The sequence below is a fragment of the Ambystoma mexicanum genome, chromosome 3q (genome assembly GCF_040938575.1).
Source record: "Ambystoma mexicanum isolate Mex_15411 chromosome 3q, UKY_AmexF1_1, whole genome shotgun sequence".
NCBI lineage: Eukaryota > Metazoa > Chordata > Amphibia > Caudata > Ambystomatidae > Ambystoma > Ambystoma mexicanum.
The window spans coordinates 879,893,648-879,913,155 of NC_090926.1; the positions used below are offsets into that span (position 1 = coordinate 879,893,648).

At 48.7% G+C, this 19,508-nt stretch overlaps 1 protein-coding gene across 2 annotated transcripts in view; it reads left to right on the forward strand.

Moving 5' to 3' along the window:
• The window catches only part of TEX2 (testis expressed 2), a 1,181,730-nt gene that overhangs the window by 1,078,609 nt on the left and 83,613 nt on the right, over positions 1 to 19,508 (forward strand). For both annotated transcript variants that reach the window (XM_069654999.1, XM_069655000.1), the window contains exon 11: positions 2,422 to 2,542. In XM_069654999.1, coding sequence (XP_069511100.1) covers positions 2,422 to 2,542 — 121 coding nt within the window. The remainder of the gene's footprint in view (positions 1 to 2,421; positions 2,543 to 19,508) is intronic.

Below are 19,508 nucleotides of genomic sequence, written 5' to 3' on the forward strand. Positions count from 1 at the left end.
TGCAAATGTTCCTCTGGACTATTTGCAAAACAGCTACCTGGAGTTCTGTTCACATTTTGACTCGAACGTTATTGCGTAGACACACACTTTAAGTCTGACTCACAGGTGGGACAAGCGGTGCTAAGACATCTCTTTGCTACTGTTCTTTCACGCATCTCACCACCATCTCCTGGTAGCGCTCGCTAGTCTATGTACAGCATGTGATTCTCAGCAGATTCACAGGCATCAGAAGACATACATTACTCACCATAATCGTTTTTCTGATGATTGCATCTGCTTAGATTCACATGCACCCACCCTTACTCCCCTCTTGGAGTAGAAGAAACATAGACATCTTACACTATCTTCTGTACTAACTCATGCTTTTGTAACCCTCCCTCACGGCAGAACAAAAACAGCCGGTGGGACATCAACACATGAAGGATTTTGGGTACACTACACTTCATGTTAGGGATTGTGTTAGTCATGTCAAGGTCGATGTCCCTTTTCGATCTTTGAAATAAAGATGCAATATTGCGCAATTACCACTAGATTTCTGGGTATATACACAGCATGTGAATCTAAGCAGATATAATTATCGGAAATACCATTACAGTGAGTAATGTATGTCATACATCCTCGAAGGAAAGCTATGAAGGGCCAATGAGCCATTGTGGTCTCACTAACATGCTGACTCGTTTTTACTTTTAAACCCTTCTTTACTTTTGAAATAGAGATGTTTAATTGAAATACCTATTTTTTTGTTTCTGAAATACCTATTTCTTATGTGTTCGTTCAGCCATCCACCCCAGCGTTACATTTTAATCCGTTTTACATCATCCATATACTGATTATCCCCAGACAATATTGAAGTCCCGTCGCCACAGCACCCAGATCCCCCTCCAGATGTAACTGACCATTGGTGGTGTTAGCATAGATTTAGTATAACATACTTGGATTGAGGAGGATACTAGCCAGAGGACACAGTTGTAGGTTAAAGGCCAGCTGTGGTGAGATGACTGATCCCAGTTGAACTCCAGATGCTATTGAGCAGAAAGTGGAGTCAAACGGTAGTAGGGCCACTACCTGTGCTCTGTCCTCTAAAATGGAACCATACCAAGGCATGGTCTATAGCTCAAATACAGTAGAAGTAACCCAGGACAATTGTGCGGTTGATGAGGTGTAATGCATCTTACAAATCCATTAGGATAAACATCCCAGCACTAGCTGTAGCCACCCTGATCCCAATGATGCTATCCACCATAGAGAATACCACTTCCTCCATTTCATGACCCGTCCGAAGCCTGCTTCAAAATGATCAAGTCAATTGCAAGATTTTGCGAAAAGCTGAAACTATTTGGTGATGCCTGCTTTAAAAAGTTTGTTTGGAAAAGGGAGTTGGGCTATTGGCCGGATCTGCTAAGTTCAGATTGTTTTTCTGTTTTATTAGAGTTAAAACTAGGGTCCTTCTCGGATGCTGAGAAAACAATATGCCTAAAAAGAGCGATGAATAATGGCACAGAGGTTGCTACTTTAACTAGTTTACTTAAACACACTGGTTAAGAGTCGCAGGGGATTCCTGCTGCATTGCAGTTAGTAATCAATTGTGAGACTTTCTGCAGTCATAACTCTTTAATGTCACAGTAGTGCAGCCTGTACCGTAGTAGAATCTGACGTTTAATGTAGAGTGGCCACCTGTTTCCAAATCCAAGAATGCACTAGAAAACTCTGATCTAATTGTATCCACTTTAAGACAAAGGACTTCTTTGCTGGGAACAGTACTACCTTTGGTAATACCGCCAAAGTGAATTTCTGTTTCTACCTATGGGCAGTATAATTTGCAGCAGTATTTAGGGTTATTTTAAAGTAGAGGTTATTCCCCATTATACTCATGCAGTAATACCACATGGGGAAATACTGCCATTGTAAGTGGAGGTAATGCCTCTGCTTACATGCAGTCGATGTTCAATACATATGGGTTGCAAAACCCATAATATTGCAGAGCACCAAAAACTTTTATCGTTAACACACCATTCATAATAAGGCCCAAAACTAGACTGAAAAAGTATAATGTAATAATTGAAAGGGAGGATTTACTCAAGCCCTCGAATGCTGGAGTTTGTTACATCTCAAGAACTGCGAATAATCTTTAACCATATTGCCACATGCAAATAAGCAGAGCTGAAAATACTTCACCATATCCAGGTTCCTTTTGCATTGATGAACTACACATCTCCATTTTATTTTAGCTATTAGACTATAATTGCGTCCCTAAATGCTTTACACTTGTCTAACCAACCTATTTCAACTTGAAGTTCTTTCATCAACCAGGGTATCTTTGGTTGTTAAAAATAAACATTTGAATGGGCTTAAAGGAATGATTGCAAAATTATCTTTTCCTCGTTTTCTTTATTGATTTGGTGTTGTTTTTATTCCCAAAAGGTATGGTTTCCGAAAACCACCACATCTCGAACTAAAAGCCAGGCCAAAACTTGGTGAGAGATTGGTAACATTTGTTCATGTTACTGACTGGATAGAGAAGAAACTGGATCAAGAGTTTCAGGTAAGACATTTTCAAATAGTCATCAGATTTAGATTTGTTTCGACTTTGTGTGCCATCTAATTTGCCTATCTCACACTATCGCTTAACCACATTCACTGCTGTACCCCTCCCAGGTACTGTTAATGCTTTCAAACACATTATTCCAGTCTCCTTCCAAGCATCTGTGCCTGCTTTTATGCTTACCCGACATTGCTCTCCCCATGGCTGATGTGCATCTATTGTTTGCCGGTCTCCCATAAGCAAAGCAACTACACCATTCCAGTGCCCACCTCCTTCTCCTCTCCCGGTCTGAGCTCATTCTGCCAGCACACGTTACTACATCAATCCATCACTCACTAGCTTCCCATCCACTGCTAGACTTTACAGCGCTCACGCCATTTGCAGTTCACCTGCCCTACAGTACTGGATGACTTCATTCACTATTCACGGCTCACACCTCTACCATGGGCAACTTCATTCACATCTGTATTATTAACAAAAAATAATTCCTTTTTTCTCTATCACAAAGGATGAGGTTGTGTGATATTGTCCTAGGTAAGACTGTGGTTACTTGTGGGTTCCCTCAGGGCTCCTCCCTGCCACCACATGTGTTTTGAATGTTTAACTCCTTCGATCAGATACCATTGTCAAACAGCATTTGTTATTCTTTAAGATGCACAAAAATGACTCCCAAATTCAATTCCAATGGCTGTTTGGTGTGGCGTTAAGGGCTGCACTGGAATTCAAAAGCAACCTTTTACTAACCCTAGATTGTAGGGTGTGACTGCAACCAACACAAGGGATTCTGAGTATGTTCTTAAATAGTTAAAAAACCAACATCATTTATTTGCATACAGGTTTTTATAGTCTAATTTTTCAGCCAGTTATAGAGTAGCGTTAAACACCCTGTTCTGGGATTCAAGATGGCCACCGACACCAGGTATATGTGTCGATGGCAGCTCCCGAGCCCAGGCGTAGCACACAGCGGTACCACCACGCACCCTGAGTGCAGCGGAAGGCCAGGGAAGAAGAGCAGACCCCGGGAGAGGACCGGCATCCCTGATAGCCCAGCGAATGTGAGGGCACAGGCTCCGCGAGGCTGGGAAGGGGCGCATTGGAACTTGCCCAGCGAGCTGAGAGGTGCCAAAGTGAAGAGGGCCAGAGGGGCCAGGAAGCAGAGGGCAGGACGCGGCATTCGCAGGCGGACCAGAGGGGAAGCGGCAAACCCCCGGCTACCCCCTATATACCGGAAGACATCGGAGTACCGGAGGAGAAGCTGCAGACGAGATGGGGAGCCCGCCGGGCAGCCTAGGGAGAGCGGGCAGCAGTGAAGTACCAGGCACAGTGGCCCGGGTCAGAGGGAGCAGAGACTGCCCGTAGGAGGAAATGCCCAGAGGAGGACGATAAAGTGGCGAGACTGAGGGGATAGGCCCCCCGTGCCGGGCTCACTGGTCAGATATGCCGCTCAGGGCCTGGCAGTGGGCGCGCACAGGTACGTGGAAGACCCGGACCTGACCGACCAACCCCCATTTATCCCCATCACGGGGTAGAGGCCCAGAGAAGGAGATATAAGCAGAGAAGCACGTTGGTACCCCGGATCGAGTCAGGCCTGGATTCCATTAAAGGAGGCACCGCCCGACGGGGTGGACAAGGGGTTCACCCCCCCCCCCGGATCTTGGGACACAGACACAGAGCTGTCAAAAGGAGCAGGGGAGCACACCCGAGCTCTCTGCCTGGCCCGCAACCACTGGGGGAAATTGTGGGGAGAGAACACGGGTGCACCAGAAGCCAGGGGAGAAGCTCAGCATTCCCAGGTCGGTGGTGATGCTGCAGGACCCCAGGAACGGCGGGGCCAGGGCGCATTACCTAGAAGGCAAGGACCCCACGGAGAAGAACAGGAGGAGGCCCAGAAAAGGGGCAGAGGGCAGGGGCTCACTCAGCAGAAGGGGAGGAGACCCTCATATCCCAGGCCAGCACTACAGTTGTTGGGGCCCACAGCCTGAGTAGTAAGGAAACGCAGGAAGGGGCAAGGCCCAGGGGCCTAAATGTCATCAAAAGCCAAGGGTAGCACCTGAAAAGCACCCCCCATGATGGGGGAAACAGTGGGCACCCTCCCCACTATGTGGCCAGCCCTGTAAACCAGATACATGGGAAAGAACAACACGGTTTGGGTGGCCGAGTGTAAGGACCCAACGGCAGGAGAGTCCTCAGTGACCAATGACCAGATAGGACCTCCATTGGGAAATGCAGACCCTCCAGGCGACCTTAGCCAAGACGTTTCAGGAGACATTCCAGCTACTGCGCTCCAACCTCAACTCAGCGTTGACGGACATGAGGCAAGAGGTGGGGCAGCAAGGGGAAAGGACGGATTTGCTGGAAGGAGGCCTGAAGGACGTAGACAGAGGTCACGGCAAACAGTGAGGCCATAGAACGCCTAAACGTGGCAACACAGAACCTTGAGATGCAGATGGAGGAAATGGAAAACGGGTCACGGAGAATGAATATTAGACTAAAACTACTCCCGGAATCGGTACAGGACACTGAACTAAAAGGAGGCTCTTCACAGACCTGTTAGGAGGAGTAGACGCAGGGACAGTCGAGCTAGATCGGGTCCACAAAATAAGGACCCTAACTAAAGACCACGGGTTGTCCTGCCAGCATTCGCAAGGTACGGCCAGAAAGAAGCGGTCTTGAGGGCAGCTACACTGCGGGAGGCAGTGACATACAAGGGCCACCAGATTTCTCTTTATCAAGACCTGCCGAATACTACGCTAATCAAGCACCGCCAAATGGGCCCAATCATGAAGGAGCTGAGCAAAAGGGGAATAAAGTACAAGTGGACCTTCCCCTTTGGACTACTGTTCAAGTGGAAGGGGTACAAAAGCAAGCAGTTTCCCCCCAAGAAGTCGGCAGATATAATGCGCCTGTAGCTGGGACAGGACCAGATGGGAGAAGGGCCCTCCCCACCAGAGAGCAGTATGAGGCCCAGACAATGGGAGTGGATGACAGTGGGGGAAAGACGTAGGAGGAGAGCAACACTTAAGAGGCCAACGCCCAAAAGGGGGAGAGGAATCTAAAGGAGAAGGGGGAGAACGACGGATAGAGGAGGCGGTGATAGGCCCATTAACAGCAGCAATAAAAGGGGGTGGTGGTTAAACAGGTTTGAATAAGGGCATGAGGCACAGGGAACACAAACATGTTGGATCCAGTAAGGGCGGACAAGCGAGGGGGGGGTGAGGTAAGGGGGTGGGAGGGTCATCACGAAGTTGAGGGAGGAGAAGCAGATAGGCAACAGGGGAGAGAGGTCACGGGGAGGACCAACGGGGAACGGCAACAGGTCACAAAGAAGATTTAAAGGGGGGCATAGGGAGCAGGGCTCTATGACTCCCTATACGCATCCCGAAACTTGCAGTCCCAGGGGCAGGAAGACTTCCTGAGCACGATCCAGCTCCCTAAAATGAACCCGGGCACACAGTTGCTGGGCCAGGAGATAACGGAGGAGGAGGAGGTGAGGAGGCCCATAGCAAAATTGTCTGTGCATCAGGCCCCGGGCCCAGATGGGTATATTGCATCCTTTTATAAAACATATGCGCCTCTGTTGGTCCCCCAAATGACAGTTATTCAACACCTTTAAGAGAACAGGGCATATCCCACCCTCTATGGAAGAAGCCAAGGCCATTGATATATGATATGATAAGGCATTTGTAACGCGCCTATACACAAGTGTTTCAAGGCGCGACGAGGCAGGGAGGGGGGAACAAGGGGAGACAGACAACGATCCTACTAGGCCAGGTGTCATTCAGATCGCGCAAGTGCATGAGTAAGGGGGACGGGAAAAGTGCATGGGGGAAAGGGAGAGGGGAAAGTGCAGTACAGGGTTAGTAATGAACAAGATAAATAATAAGGGCCAGCTGGTGGCAAGTGCAAGATAAGTGCAGACAAGTGCTGGGAAGGGGGGCTGTAGGGATACAGAGACAGTCCCGCAGTGCAGGGGTTGCCAGGAAGGCAGTGCAGGGGAGAGTGGCTGAGCCAAGGACCGAGATTGGTGAGTGGCCCAGTTGCTGATTCAGTACAGTTTCAGTGATTTAGCAGGGGAGAGGGAGAGAGAAAGCAGAAGCAAAGAGGAAGGTTTTGAGGTGCTTCCGGAACCGGAGATGGTTCTCCTCAAGTTTCAGGGGGGCAGGAAGGCTGTTCCAGAGGGAGGCCCCTGCTGCGGAGAGAGATCTCCCCCCAACTCGTTGCTTGGAGAAGCGGCTGACCCTGAGGGAGTTGGAGGCGGAAGAGCGAAGTGCTCGAGAAGGAAGATATTTAGGAAGGGAGAGTTGAAGGTAATTTGGCCCCAGGCCCCAGAAGGCCTTGTGGACAATGCAGAGGGTTTTGAACTTAATCCTCGCAGCCACAGGGAGCCAGTGAAGCGATTTCAGTCCTGGAGAGATACGGTCCCTGGGCTTGAGGCCAAGGACAAGTCTCGCAGTCCTGTTCTGGATGAGTTGCAGAGGGCGGAGTGTAGAGGCAGGCAGATTTAGATAGAGGCTGTTACAGTAGTCCAGCTTCGAGAGAACCAGGGCTCTGGAGAAAGTGAGCTTCTGGGGGAAGGAGAGGAAAGGAAGGATACCTCTGAGAAGGTGCAGCTGGTAGTGTGACTTCTTAGAAACGTCATAAATGTGAGGAGAGAAGGAGAGTGTGGAGTCGAAGATGACCCAGAGGTTTTTTGCCTTGCAGGTAGGAGCAGGAAGAGGGCCAAGAGAGGCCGGCCAGAAAGCTGCAGGGAAGGAGGGAGTGGGTGTGCCGATGAAGAGAATCTCGGTCTTGCTGGCATTAAGGCAGAGGTCGTTGGCGGCACACCATTCCTGGATAGCAGAAAGACAGTCAGAGATGAGGGAAGGAGAAGAGGAGGCCGAGGGTAGCCTGAAAATGAGCTGGGTATCATCCGCATAGCACTGAAAGTTGGGGCAGAGAGCAGCGATGCGGTGGGCGAGAAGTGCCAGATACTGGTTGAACAGCCAGGGAGAGAGGTTAGACCCCTGGGGGACACCACAGATCGAGAAAAAGATAGCAGAGAGGAAGGACCCAAGTTGGACATTGCAGGGTCGGTCAGAGAGGAAGGAAGTCAGCCACGCCAGGGCCTGACGAGTGATACCATACCATGTGTCCATACTTCAATAGTGAACGCAAATAACTCTGTGCAACAATATCCTCAAGTCAGGATGTCCTTTCAGGAACACCCTTGTCAAATTCAGCGTCCTGCGTGTGTAAAGGTTTACGCTCACTAAAAGGTATGCGTTCACTAATGAGTCTTTTGCACTCGCACACACTCGTGACCTCCCTCAGCAGCCACCCACATGCCTGGCCGCTTGAGTTGCTTCCAGGAGCCCGGCCCACCCACCTAATTCTTTTATCTTGGCCAAAATGCACACACACAATCTAAACCTCTATGAAAATTTCCCATACTCTGGTCCCCGGTGGCGTACCGACCACAAGTGCATTGAGACTATAGTAATGGTAAAAAGTGCTATATAAATGATGATTACAATTACAAACCTATCTCTAGGGAGGGGAAGTAGGCTGATACAGAGGTAGAGTTAGTCCACACCCTTACCCAAATGAAATACACCACACTGGTATGCTAAACAGAATTGTTTTAATTATGAATTGGCTAACCAAAGTTTATCTTGCATAAAATTATAAAAGACTAAAAGGAATCTCAAGAAATCATCACAATTATATTTTTACATTACAATTATAACAACCTAGAATTCACATTACATAAGGTACTAAAACATATTAAATTAATTGGTACATCTATTTACCAAATCGCCAGCTACATTGTAATCTAAGCACAATACTTAAACAATTGTGCACTCCAATACATTAACATTTTTGTTGCAAGACTATTTAAAAATGTGTCATTGTTATAAGATGAATTCATCCTGTACACCCCAGGAATTTTAACAAAGCAATCGTCAAGCTTATTTCCTGACCGCTAATAACTCTATACCTAAATGCTGTGATACTTAGCCACTCTTCTGTATGCGCAAATCTACTGAAAAACGTACCCCTTGCAGTCTGCAGTGCTTTGCATTTCATTACTAAGTTCTCTCTCGACTGCAGGGAGCTCTTCAGATTACAGAGTGAGCAGTGATCACAAGCCGGATCCTTTCCTCAGCAGATATAAACAATCTCAACCACAGGGATAGCATTTTATCTAAATCTGAGAAATTGGGATCGCTGGTAGTGTTTGGAAACTTTCTTTGCTATTTCGGCAGGCTTCCCAATGTCTTGTCACATCTTGTTAAACTGCTGTGTAGCACATAAGTTCTCAATTTTTAGTTTTTCAATATCCAGTCTTCACGAAATAAGTTTTTTCATCAGGACTGGATTATTCACCAATACCTCAATGCTTATATTGTAAATGCTTAAAATTGGGAATCAACTGACTGGTATACCCTATTATCTGTTGTTGCGGAGGGGATTAATAGGCTTCTAAACAATATGAGAAATGTCCACAAGTACCATACACGTTACAATGTCAATCCTGTTTTGTGTCATGATACAAGTCGGGAGATTAAGGGCCTTTTTCTAAATTAAAGAATCAAGTCTGTCCAAAATCAATTTCCCCAATTACATAATTGGTCTCTTGCCCATACAGTAACGATGGAGCAATCTTAGCTTTGTAATACTCGGAGAGGGATATGATAGTAAATCAACAGTCTTTATTGTAGACCGTTTCAACTGCACTGCAGACTACGTCCCCTTCATTTTCAATCTATCAGTGATACGACCCTCTCTTCGATGCGACTCTAAATCCCGCACCAAATATCTGATCAGATTTACTGGAGGTATAATAGTTTCTCCAAGTGACCACATGAGCTTGTAGTTTTTTGTTTTTGTAATACCAGTGAAAATAATTATATTAGTCTTTATATCATTTATTGCCAAATCGTTCTCCTGGGCAAATACTACGGTGGCATTTATCAAACATTGTAAACAGATCTGTGTTCGATCCACTAAAATGACATCATCCATGTATAACTTCCAGGGGACAGTTAGAGCCCCTAATTTCGGAGGAGAAAATACTGCAAAAGTAAGATATGTTCCCAAATCCGATGGGTACAAATTGGATAGGCAGGAGGCCAGAACGCATCTCTGACGGAGGCCTCTATACTTCATGAAATCCCCCGTCAGGCTACCCTGCCCATTCGATCACACCTGTACCGTAGAGTCTTCATATATAGCTATCAATAATGCCAAAAGATAACACGGAAGATGCCAACTTCTCAGTTTATTGCATTGGCGAGTTCTGTTAATTGTATTGAACGCCTGAGAGAAATCTATGGCTGCCACGACAAATGGAGTCCCTGACTTACAACATGCTTGCTCCTGGAGACACTACATTATAAAGATATTAATCGAGGTACTCATTCCCTTACTGTTAGGTAAAATATCACTTACTGCTGTTTTACCTCTATAATTGTGCACCCCCAAACTTTTACTTTTGTTTCAGTCTCCTGACCTGACTTTCGGCCTTCAGCTGCGCTTCCACTGGCCTTTCGCTCATCGTTCTGGGGAAACTGACTTGTCTTTCTGACAGACAGTACTGGGAAACATTTTTTCCCTTAGTCTTATGACTTTGTTGCCACGTGTGGCAACTACATCTCACCGTTTTCAGACCCTAGACCTCCCTTAAGGATTTTTCGGTAACTGGACAATTTGCCTAGGAGTAGACTGGTGGCAGCAGAATCTTTTGTGTTTTTTATCAACTAGTACCGAGCCATACTGCACTTACCGCGTTTGGCTCATGACGTCCATCAAGCCGGGCCACAAGGTCTTTACTGTTCTCCTTTGGCCATTTTGTCCTTTTGCCTACCTCTTGCGCTTTGTGAACCAGAGAGTCCCTATTTGGGCATGCATTCACCTGTGAAAGTCTGTGCTTTTCGCAAGCTAATGTATGTCACATGTGTGGGTACCCAGGAAGGGGGCTGGGACTGTCTGGTCTCAATCCACACTACTGTTACCAGGATGTTTGGTGTGTACGGGAGCATGAGAGCTGCAGTGGTCCATATTGGACCTCTGCTAGCATGTATGAGTGGGGCAAATCTCCTCATTTGCCAGCTGGGGTGCGAGCACTCGCTGGACTTTGGGATATGAGGAGGGGCTCGGAGTGTCTGAAACGATCTCTACATGGAGTCAAGCATCCTGAGAAGCAGAGCAGATCCAAGGATTGTCCGGAACCGTGCAGAGAAGGTTTGGCACCCTGAGCCCACTGTTGTCCCAGTAGAGCCCTGCTTTGTGCTCGATCTCCGAAGACCTGCAGAGGTGCTTAAACTGTTTTGAGTGCTGGGACCAATCACTCTCAACATCTCCTTGGTGCTTTAAGAAAGGCATGGTATCAAAGCAAGACAGACACAAGTGATCACAGCTCAAGGATGTCCATTGAACTGTAAAAATCTCTGAGATAAACGACTAAACTAAACCTAAATCTAGAACCATCAAATAATACAGTCCTAATAGAGTCTAGTCAAATAGAAAGGGCCTATACTAAGAAAAAAACTATTGCCAATCCTTACCGCTATGCTATAAAATAGTGTGGGATAATGTTCACAAATAAAGAAGTGTTTTCAGTCTCTCAAGCACACTACACTTCTGGGCCTCTCCGGCCCGAGTCCACAGTTCACAGTCCACAGTTCCTTTTCCCAACATCAGGGCCTTCCTTGCCCAAGTCTCTTCTGTGCAACGTCTCATGCCTCAGAAAGCCTGATGTATCACAAACAAACAAAAGTTCCTTCTATTAATCCTCACGTCAGGCGATTACTCCTCATCTGAGGATCCTCTCAGCTGGGCTTCGATCCCCTTCACAACGTCAGCCTCCCTCAATCGGTATCAGACCAACAACTCACTGTTGACATCCATCAGTCGGGTTCACGTTTGTCACCACAAGACAGTTCACTTAACTTTTCAATTCACAACGTGTCAAAGACTTTCGACTGTTGAAGGGGTTTTGACTTCACCCTTGTATGACCACTTTGACATCTCTCGCTGGCCTCCCGTAGGGCCTCTTGGTTATTGTAGTTTTCTCAACTTTACATATCCTCCTTGTTCAGGAGCGCAGCATTCGTTAGTCTTTTGAATGAGCACCCGCACAGCACCGGACAATACCTTGGTTATTCACAAAAGACCTTTGTCTTTTATCTTCTTTTCTTTTATGCAAATGTTACCACTGCAGCCTTGAGCTTAACACAATCTGGTACACTATCAGTTTCCTCCGACTCACTGGCTGTGCTGAACTCATTGGCTTTTGTTCCGCTGGAGTCATTTACGGTACCACGGCAGAAAGCTCTTTTCCCCGCCCTGGCTATCCGTGCAGGAGGGCCCTGTGTACCGTTGACATCTGCCACACCAATCGCCATCTGCAATTCCCGCCCGGTCTTACTGTTCTTTTATCGAAGGCTTTGTGGCCCTGGGTTGAAAAGGGCATGGGCAATTCCCTCCTTGTCGTCCTTTCGGTTCCGCCACCTTTCTCCTCCGTTTGAACTGCCATCCCGGAATAGCTGCTACCTCGTGCGTTCGGCCTTGCTCAAAGTGTGCTGTTGCGCACCACCTTTTATCCCTGTGGGGAAGGGAAAGGGCCGCCAGGTGTGTGTAGTTATCGGAAATTGCCTGATCCTTGTGTTTGGACATGTCAGGTAAACGGCGCTGGTGTTAGTCCATTGTCTTTATCAGTGTGAAAAAGTGTTTGTGTAGGAAAGGGGGGGGGGTAGAGTTTCTAAATTTCCTACGGGTTAGGATGGGGAAAAGGTGTCTTAAGGAAGGGGGTACCGCATCTCACCCTTCCGTGTCCCACTTCCACTCCCCAAAGACCCCCGATTCAGGTCATCCTCCCGCACTGGTCCACCCTCAGGAGCTGGATCCAATAGTGATGGCTGTGTCCTGGTCACCTGGATGACAGATCCCCAGGGATTAGCGTGTGAGACACCTTCAGGTTTCTCAGTGCCCTGCAAACTAGCCTTCTCAGAAGTGTCCCTAGGCCCTCCAGTGAACTGACAGCTTGTCCTTTGGCACCCATGCAGGAGCCTTGCTACATCAAGTTTCGGCTCGAGCTTTGGGAGATACCTACTGCTTTCGGCCTAGTTTGCACTGCAAGGCACCTTCTTACCAAATATCGTCTTCCCTACTGCTTTGGGCCGCAAGAGAGAAGCATGCGTCAGTCTGCGAGACTTGGGTGCTCCTGTGTCACTGTGCGACAGAGGTGGTCGCTGCTGGTGACTTTCACGCCTTTCTTCAAGTGTCCTGAGACAGCTGCATCAGTGCTTTTTGTTCTTCATTTGCGATAAGAGATACAGCTCCTGATGTAAATCGGACCTGCATCTGCACCCGCAGTGCCTGTGCACTTTGAAGTGTAACCAAGGAGGTTAGTCCAGGCAACCTTCAAACTTGCCAAGTTTGAACCCGGAGTGAGCTAAGGCCAGTGAGTAATCATACCACTTACTGGTCGCTCCTGGTTCATCCATACCGATTTTACGCACAAAGGATCCCTTGTGGTCCTAGTCTCGACTTGGGTGGCTCTTGCTTCCTATAGTCGTTCGAATGTTAGAGACAGCTTTGCTCTCCATAGCAGACCCACCTCTGTCTCTTGGAACCGTATTCCTCACACTCCAGTGTCCTCTTCTAACTTTTCCATCCCATTGAAATTCGTCCCTTGTGAGCTTTACGCATCGACAAGTGCTTTTACGCACAAACATAACATTGAGCACAAGGCTTCAATGTTCGTTCAGCTGGATTTCTTGGGTTAGGGATACCCAATTCTGGAGTTGACCATTGTGTTAAAGTTTGTGTGGCTTCCCTCCTGACAGGTTTGGGCGGGAATCTGCCTTTTTTACAGCATTGACCGAAAAGTGACTGTAACATGTATTTTACCTAGTGTGTGTTGAAGTAGTGATATTACTGCGTTCTTCATTATTCACGTGTTTATTAACTGCATAATAAATTGTATATTTTTGACATAATACTGACTAAAAGTAATTCTTATATCCTACTGTGTGTGCTCACCCAAGACCTCAGATCACCCCCACCACTCCTGAGACTTGGCCTTGACTGTTTACCAAGCTACCTTGAATTGTCCTGCCTAACTTCGTAGAAGTGTTCCCTGTTTCACTAAACAAGGGTGGCCCCCTGATCATCTGTTCACCAGAGCAGAGTTCAGAAATCTATTCTAACAAATTGGTGTACAGCGGTGGTAAAAAAACTGAAGTACTTGGGTGTTGCACACTGGTGTGGCACTGGATTACATTTACACAGTAACACAGTGACTTGTTTAGCCAGTAATTGTAAACCACTTAACTTATAAGATGGAATCAGTCACTCCTATTACTTTGAGTGCTTCTAAATCAGAAACATTAAGAAGGCTTTGTGCAGAAAGATTCATTGCTGCCTCTGGTACAAAAGCTGAGCTAATCCAAAAGATTATTGATTGGTAAGAAAGTAGGCTTGTACCTCTTCCCTCCTATGATAGTGCCGAAGGTGCTGGGGCTGCTCCCAGTAACAGTCATGATGTGTCTGTTGCTGCAATCGTAGAGAGAGAGGCTGAGAATGATGAAGCCCACTTCCATGTGTTCTCGATTTCCTCTAAGGCTGATGTGTTAGATCTCAAGAGACAGAACCCTAAACTAAGAGAAAAAGAACTTGAATTTAAAATGGCTAAGCTTGAGATGGAAAAATTGGAAAAACAAAGTTGGAGCTTGCCAAGCTTCAAGCTGCCAACAGCTCCTTAAGTGGGGCCGGAAATGGCTCTGGTTCCTCCTCACATCCTAGATTTCCTAAAGATCTGCCTAGCGTGCATGATGAGAAAAAGACATCATGGACTGGCTGACTACTTTTGAGTATGCTTGTGAAGTGCAAGTGACGGGTTCCACAGCTCCAGGGCGCAGGAGTGGCACGAACCAACCACCCCCACTGCGATTTTGTGACCTCAATGTCGAGGCTTACACAGGGCTCCGCAACCCCAGCAGGGAAGGAGGGTTAGGAAATCGTTGGTTGGATGGGAAAAGGGATTGAAGGAAATCAGAATGAGGGTTGGGGAGAGGTTATGGACAGGAAGAGGGGAGGTTAGGGTAGGAACAGTCTTAGCATAACAGTATGTACCCATGAACATACATCTGTGTATACACAACCTAGCATACCCACAACATCAACATAATTGCCACCTTAGTGGTAAACATGGCAAGAATAGCATTAATACACTTCTCCAGCATGGGGTCAGGCATGGATTCACATGCTCTTGATATTCCCTGTCGTCAAGCCGGGAATTTTCGGTAAAAGAAAAAACAGTTTCACTTTCACTTACAAACTGTATTTCTCCTCTAAACCTATCACTGTACTCTGGGTCATACTGTCCCCAGCCAATGACTGCTCTCTCCCTAAGCCCCTCCTCTGGCAGCCATCTTCAGATTTTTACCGCACGTTCAAGTGTTGGGGAGTCCTCGAATTTTTACTCTGTGAGCTATTCTACATTTTTTAGAAAATAAAGTCCTATTTTTGCCGAACAGACCCTGTGTGCTCTTCCTCTCCTTCGGCCTACAGGCAAGGTTCCATTTGTTGGTGAATTTCGGCACCCCTTAATGGCAACGATCGTTGAGTTTCATCTAATTTTCCAGAAGGCCATCAAGCCTACTCCACGCTCCGGGCCATGTCGGAAGGGAAGAAAGACGGTATCTCCCTTTTCAAGCTCTGCTCCACCTGCGGACTGTGCAACATGTTTGTGGAGGGCACATGCCTTCAGTGCCTCTGTTTCCATCCGGACCACAGGGAAGGAGATCGCAAAATCTGCCTCGGGTTCACCAAGAGAACCATGAAGGATCGTCACAGCAGATTGGCGGCATGGCTCAGTGCCAAGGCCTCTGCCCTGTGCCCCATGCAGGGGCATGCCTCACACAGGACCGGCGGGCCGGTCCGTGGAGCGTGCTTCTATAAGTCCTTTGAGGGCGCTCTGGTTCCTCCTCACATCCTAGATTTCCTAAATATCTGCTCAGTGTGTATGATCAGAAAAATGACAACATGGACTGGCTGACTGCTTTTGAGTATGCTTGTGAAGTGCAAGTGACAGGGTCCAAAGTGGCACGAACCAACCACACCCACTGCGATTTTGGGACCTGCATGTCGAAGCTTACACAGGGCTCCACAACTCCAGCAGGGAAGGAGGGTTAGGAAATCGTTGGTTGGATGGGAACAGGGATTGAGGGAAACTGGAATGAGGGTTGGGGAGAGATTATAGACAGGAAGGGGAGTCTAGGATAGTAATAGTCTTGGCATTACAATATGAACCCATGAACATGCATCCGTGTATACACAACCTAGCATACCCACACCATCGACATCATTGCCGCCTTAATAGTGAACATGGCAAGAATAGCATTAATACACTTCTCCAGCATGAGGTCTGGCATGGATTCACATACTCATGACTATTCCCCGTCATCTGGCCGGCAATCCTCGGTAAAAGAAAAAACGGTTTCACTTACAAACTGTATTTCTCCTCTAAACCAGTCACTGTACTCTGGGTCCTACTGTCCCCAGTCAATGACTGCCCTCTCCCCAAGTCCCTCCTCTGGCAGCCATCTTCAGATTTTTACTGCACGTGAGCTCTACGTTTTTTCACGCTTTTTCTATTTTTGTCAAACAGTGCCCATGTGCTCTTCCGCTCCTTCAGCCGACAAACGGGGATCCGTTTGTCAGTAATTTCAGCACCCCTAAAGGGTAAGGATCGTCTAGTTTCCTCGAAGTTTCCAGAAGGCCATTGGCCTACTCTGCACTCCAGACCATGTCAGAACAGGAGAAAGAGGGAAACTCCCTTTTCAAGCTCTGCTCCAGTTGTGGACTGCGGAACGTGTTTGTGGAGGACAAACGCCTTCAGTGCCTCTGTCTCCATCCGGACCACTGCAAAGGAGATTGCGAAATCTGCCTCGGGTCCACCAAGAGAATCATGAAGGATTGTCGCAGCAGATTGGTTGCATGGCTCGGTGCTAAGGACTCTGCCTCGTGCTCCAAGCAGGGGCATGCCTCATCCAGGACCGGCCGGTCCGAGGATCGGGCTTCTAAGTCCTTTGTGGGCCCCCCATCCGTGAAGGGTCATCTACACTGCAGCATCGACAGTCAAGGCAGCCAATGCACTGGCAATCCTGGCCAGGTACGACGGGGAATCGTGGTACAAGCTAACCCTGATTCTGGTGTTCCTACTGACCACAAGCGGGTGGAGGCGATCTCCCTCCTCCAGAAGGGGAAGTGGCATGGTCCGATGCCATCACAGTGGCCCTGGACACCACTGACGCAGTTTTCCGACAGATGGGGAATGATGTCTGCCTCCATCGTCAAGGCTGGCTGAAGGCCACCAATTCCCGCCAGGAGGTCCAAACGAGGGAACTGGACATGCCTTTCGACGGGGACAACCTCTTCGGGAAGACCGTTGATGAGTCTTTGCAGTTCATCAAGACTGATACTGAGATGGCTTGTGCCCTGGGCACTCTCCAACAGCACCGCTCTTCCTGTCGCGCCTCAGGTGGAAAGTCTGACAGATCGACAAAGGGTTTCGGTTAAGGTTCCTCGTCATATCGTCAACTCGCCCGGTCCACAAACCAGGAGGCCCACAGAGGTCGTTCCAAGGCTTTGGTGGAAGTGGCCAGCGTCATCGCCGCCCCCAGGGCAGAACGCAGGCGCCGAAGCAGGCCTGAACCGGCCAGGACGTCGGGCCCCAACCCATGCACCACAGTGGGAGGCCGGCTGGTGGGATTCGTCAGCAAGTGGGAGAAGATCTCCACGGACAAATGGGTGGCGGACGCTCTGGCCCAAGGGCATACCGTGGAGTTTGTAGAAGTGTCAGCGGATCCATCCAGGGACCCGGCAGGAGCAGAATATCCCTCAGCTCCTGCAGAAGGTACGTGCCATGCTAAGAAAAGGGGCGATAGAGCTAGTTCCAAGATGACTCTGGGGCTCCGGAGTCTACTCCAGTTACTTCTTAGTCAAAAAGAAGACAGGGGGCTGGAGGCCCGTTCTACACCTGCTGCGTCTCAACAAGTACCTCAAGTCCCAAAAATGTACGATGGTCACGTTGCAGCATGTGCTCGGCCAACTGGAGGAAGGAGACTTCCTGACGTCGCTGTATCTGGAGGACGCATACTTCCATGTCCCCATCCACAGCAAGCATCAGAAGTTCCTACGCTTTGTGGTGCAGGGAAGACGCTATGTTTCGTGGGGTAGGGAAGAGGGTACCCATTCAAGGCCCTCCCTTTTGGGCTGAAGTCGTTGCCCATGGTGTTAATGAAGTGCCTGGTACCAGTGGCGGCTCATCAACATCTACAGGGGATATACATGGGCCGGTACCTCGACGACTGGCTCATCTGGGCCAAGTCAAGGGAAGTAGCCGTGGAACACACAGAGAGTACCATCCAGCTGCTGTCGGATCTGGGGTTCTCCATAAATTATCCTTCGCAGAATGCACTGTTCCTGGGAGCAAGGCTCAACAATCTCCTGCCTGGCGTCACCCTCAGGTGAGAGAGTAGCAGCCATACTTGGAAAGGTAGAACGGCTGTTGTCACTGAAGAGCTCCACTGTGCGGACCATCAAGTCGCTGCTCAGCATGATGTCGTAGTGCATCTACCTTATCCGGCTCTGCAGGTTATGGATGCAACCTCTTCAGGAGTTCCTGGACGCTCGCTGGATATAAGTGTCTGCAAATTTCATAGACATTATCTCTCTCGGCGAGATGTTCCGTCGGGCGGTAAGGTGGTGGGGCGCCCGCTCCAAAGTCGCCCGGGGCGCAGGGTTTCAAAACCCAACCATAGCAGGAAATGGTCCCCACGGATGCATCCCTGGGGGCAGGCAAGCCCACACCAGACGGCTGCAAGCCAGAGGCCTGTGGCTGCCGAAGGAGAAGGATCTCTACATCACTATCCTGGAGCTGCGGTCATTGTTCTCAGTGGCCCTCAAGTCATTCCTGTCGTCCATGAAGGGCAAAGTGGTGAGGATCTTCACTGACAACACCACCACAATGTTCTATTTCACGAAGCAGGAGGCACCCGATCCCCAGCCCTCTCCAGAGAGGCGCAGGACTTGTGGTACTGGGCTGTTAACCTGGAGATGTTCCTCCTTCCCTTTCACCTGCCGGGAGTCAAGAACACCATCGCCGACTCCCTCAGCAATTGAGTTGCGCTCCTGCCACGAGTGGGAACTTTGGCAGGATCAGGTGGACCGCATCTTCCTCAAGTCAGGCAGACCGCAGATCGATCGGTTTGTGACGACGGCAAACTCCAAATGCCAGAAATTCACCAGCATGTTCCACCAGCTGAGGAGCCTGGGGGACGCGTTCTCCTTCCTGTGGGAAGGCCTGTTCCTATATGTGTTCCCTCCGTTGCATCTCTTGCTGCGAGTCATCAATCAACTCAAACAATGCCGATGCAGACTGATACTTGTCACCAGCGGAAGCACAATCCTGCATCACAACCCAGGGTCACTGAACCTGAGGGCTTGGCTCCTGAAGTCCTAGAGTTCAGAGGAATTGAGTTGCTGGCGGACTGCAGGGAGGTCCTTGCCAAGGCCAGAGCGTCATCGACTCTTAAATGCCACGGGCACAAGTGGAACGTTTCGCTACATGGCGCTGGTCACAGAAGATCAACCCTCTGAGGGTCACGGCCCCGAAGATTCTTCCGTACTTGTTGCCCTTGGCCAAGGTGGGGCTGGCGCATGCCTCTATCAAGGTGCATCTGGCAGCTATCTCACACTACACAAGGTCTCTAGGACGATCTTCTCCAGAAGATGTATCACCTTTTCGTCAACTTTGGTCCTGTGAACCCTGGGAAGGCTTTGTCCAAGGCTTCCATTTCCAGGTGGCTCTCCGTCTGTATCATGCACTGTCACCGGTTGGCAAACTGACCGCTGTCTGGCCGTCCGAGGGCCCATTCCACCAGAGCAATCGCTGCCACAATGGCGTTCCTTTCTGGTG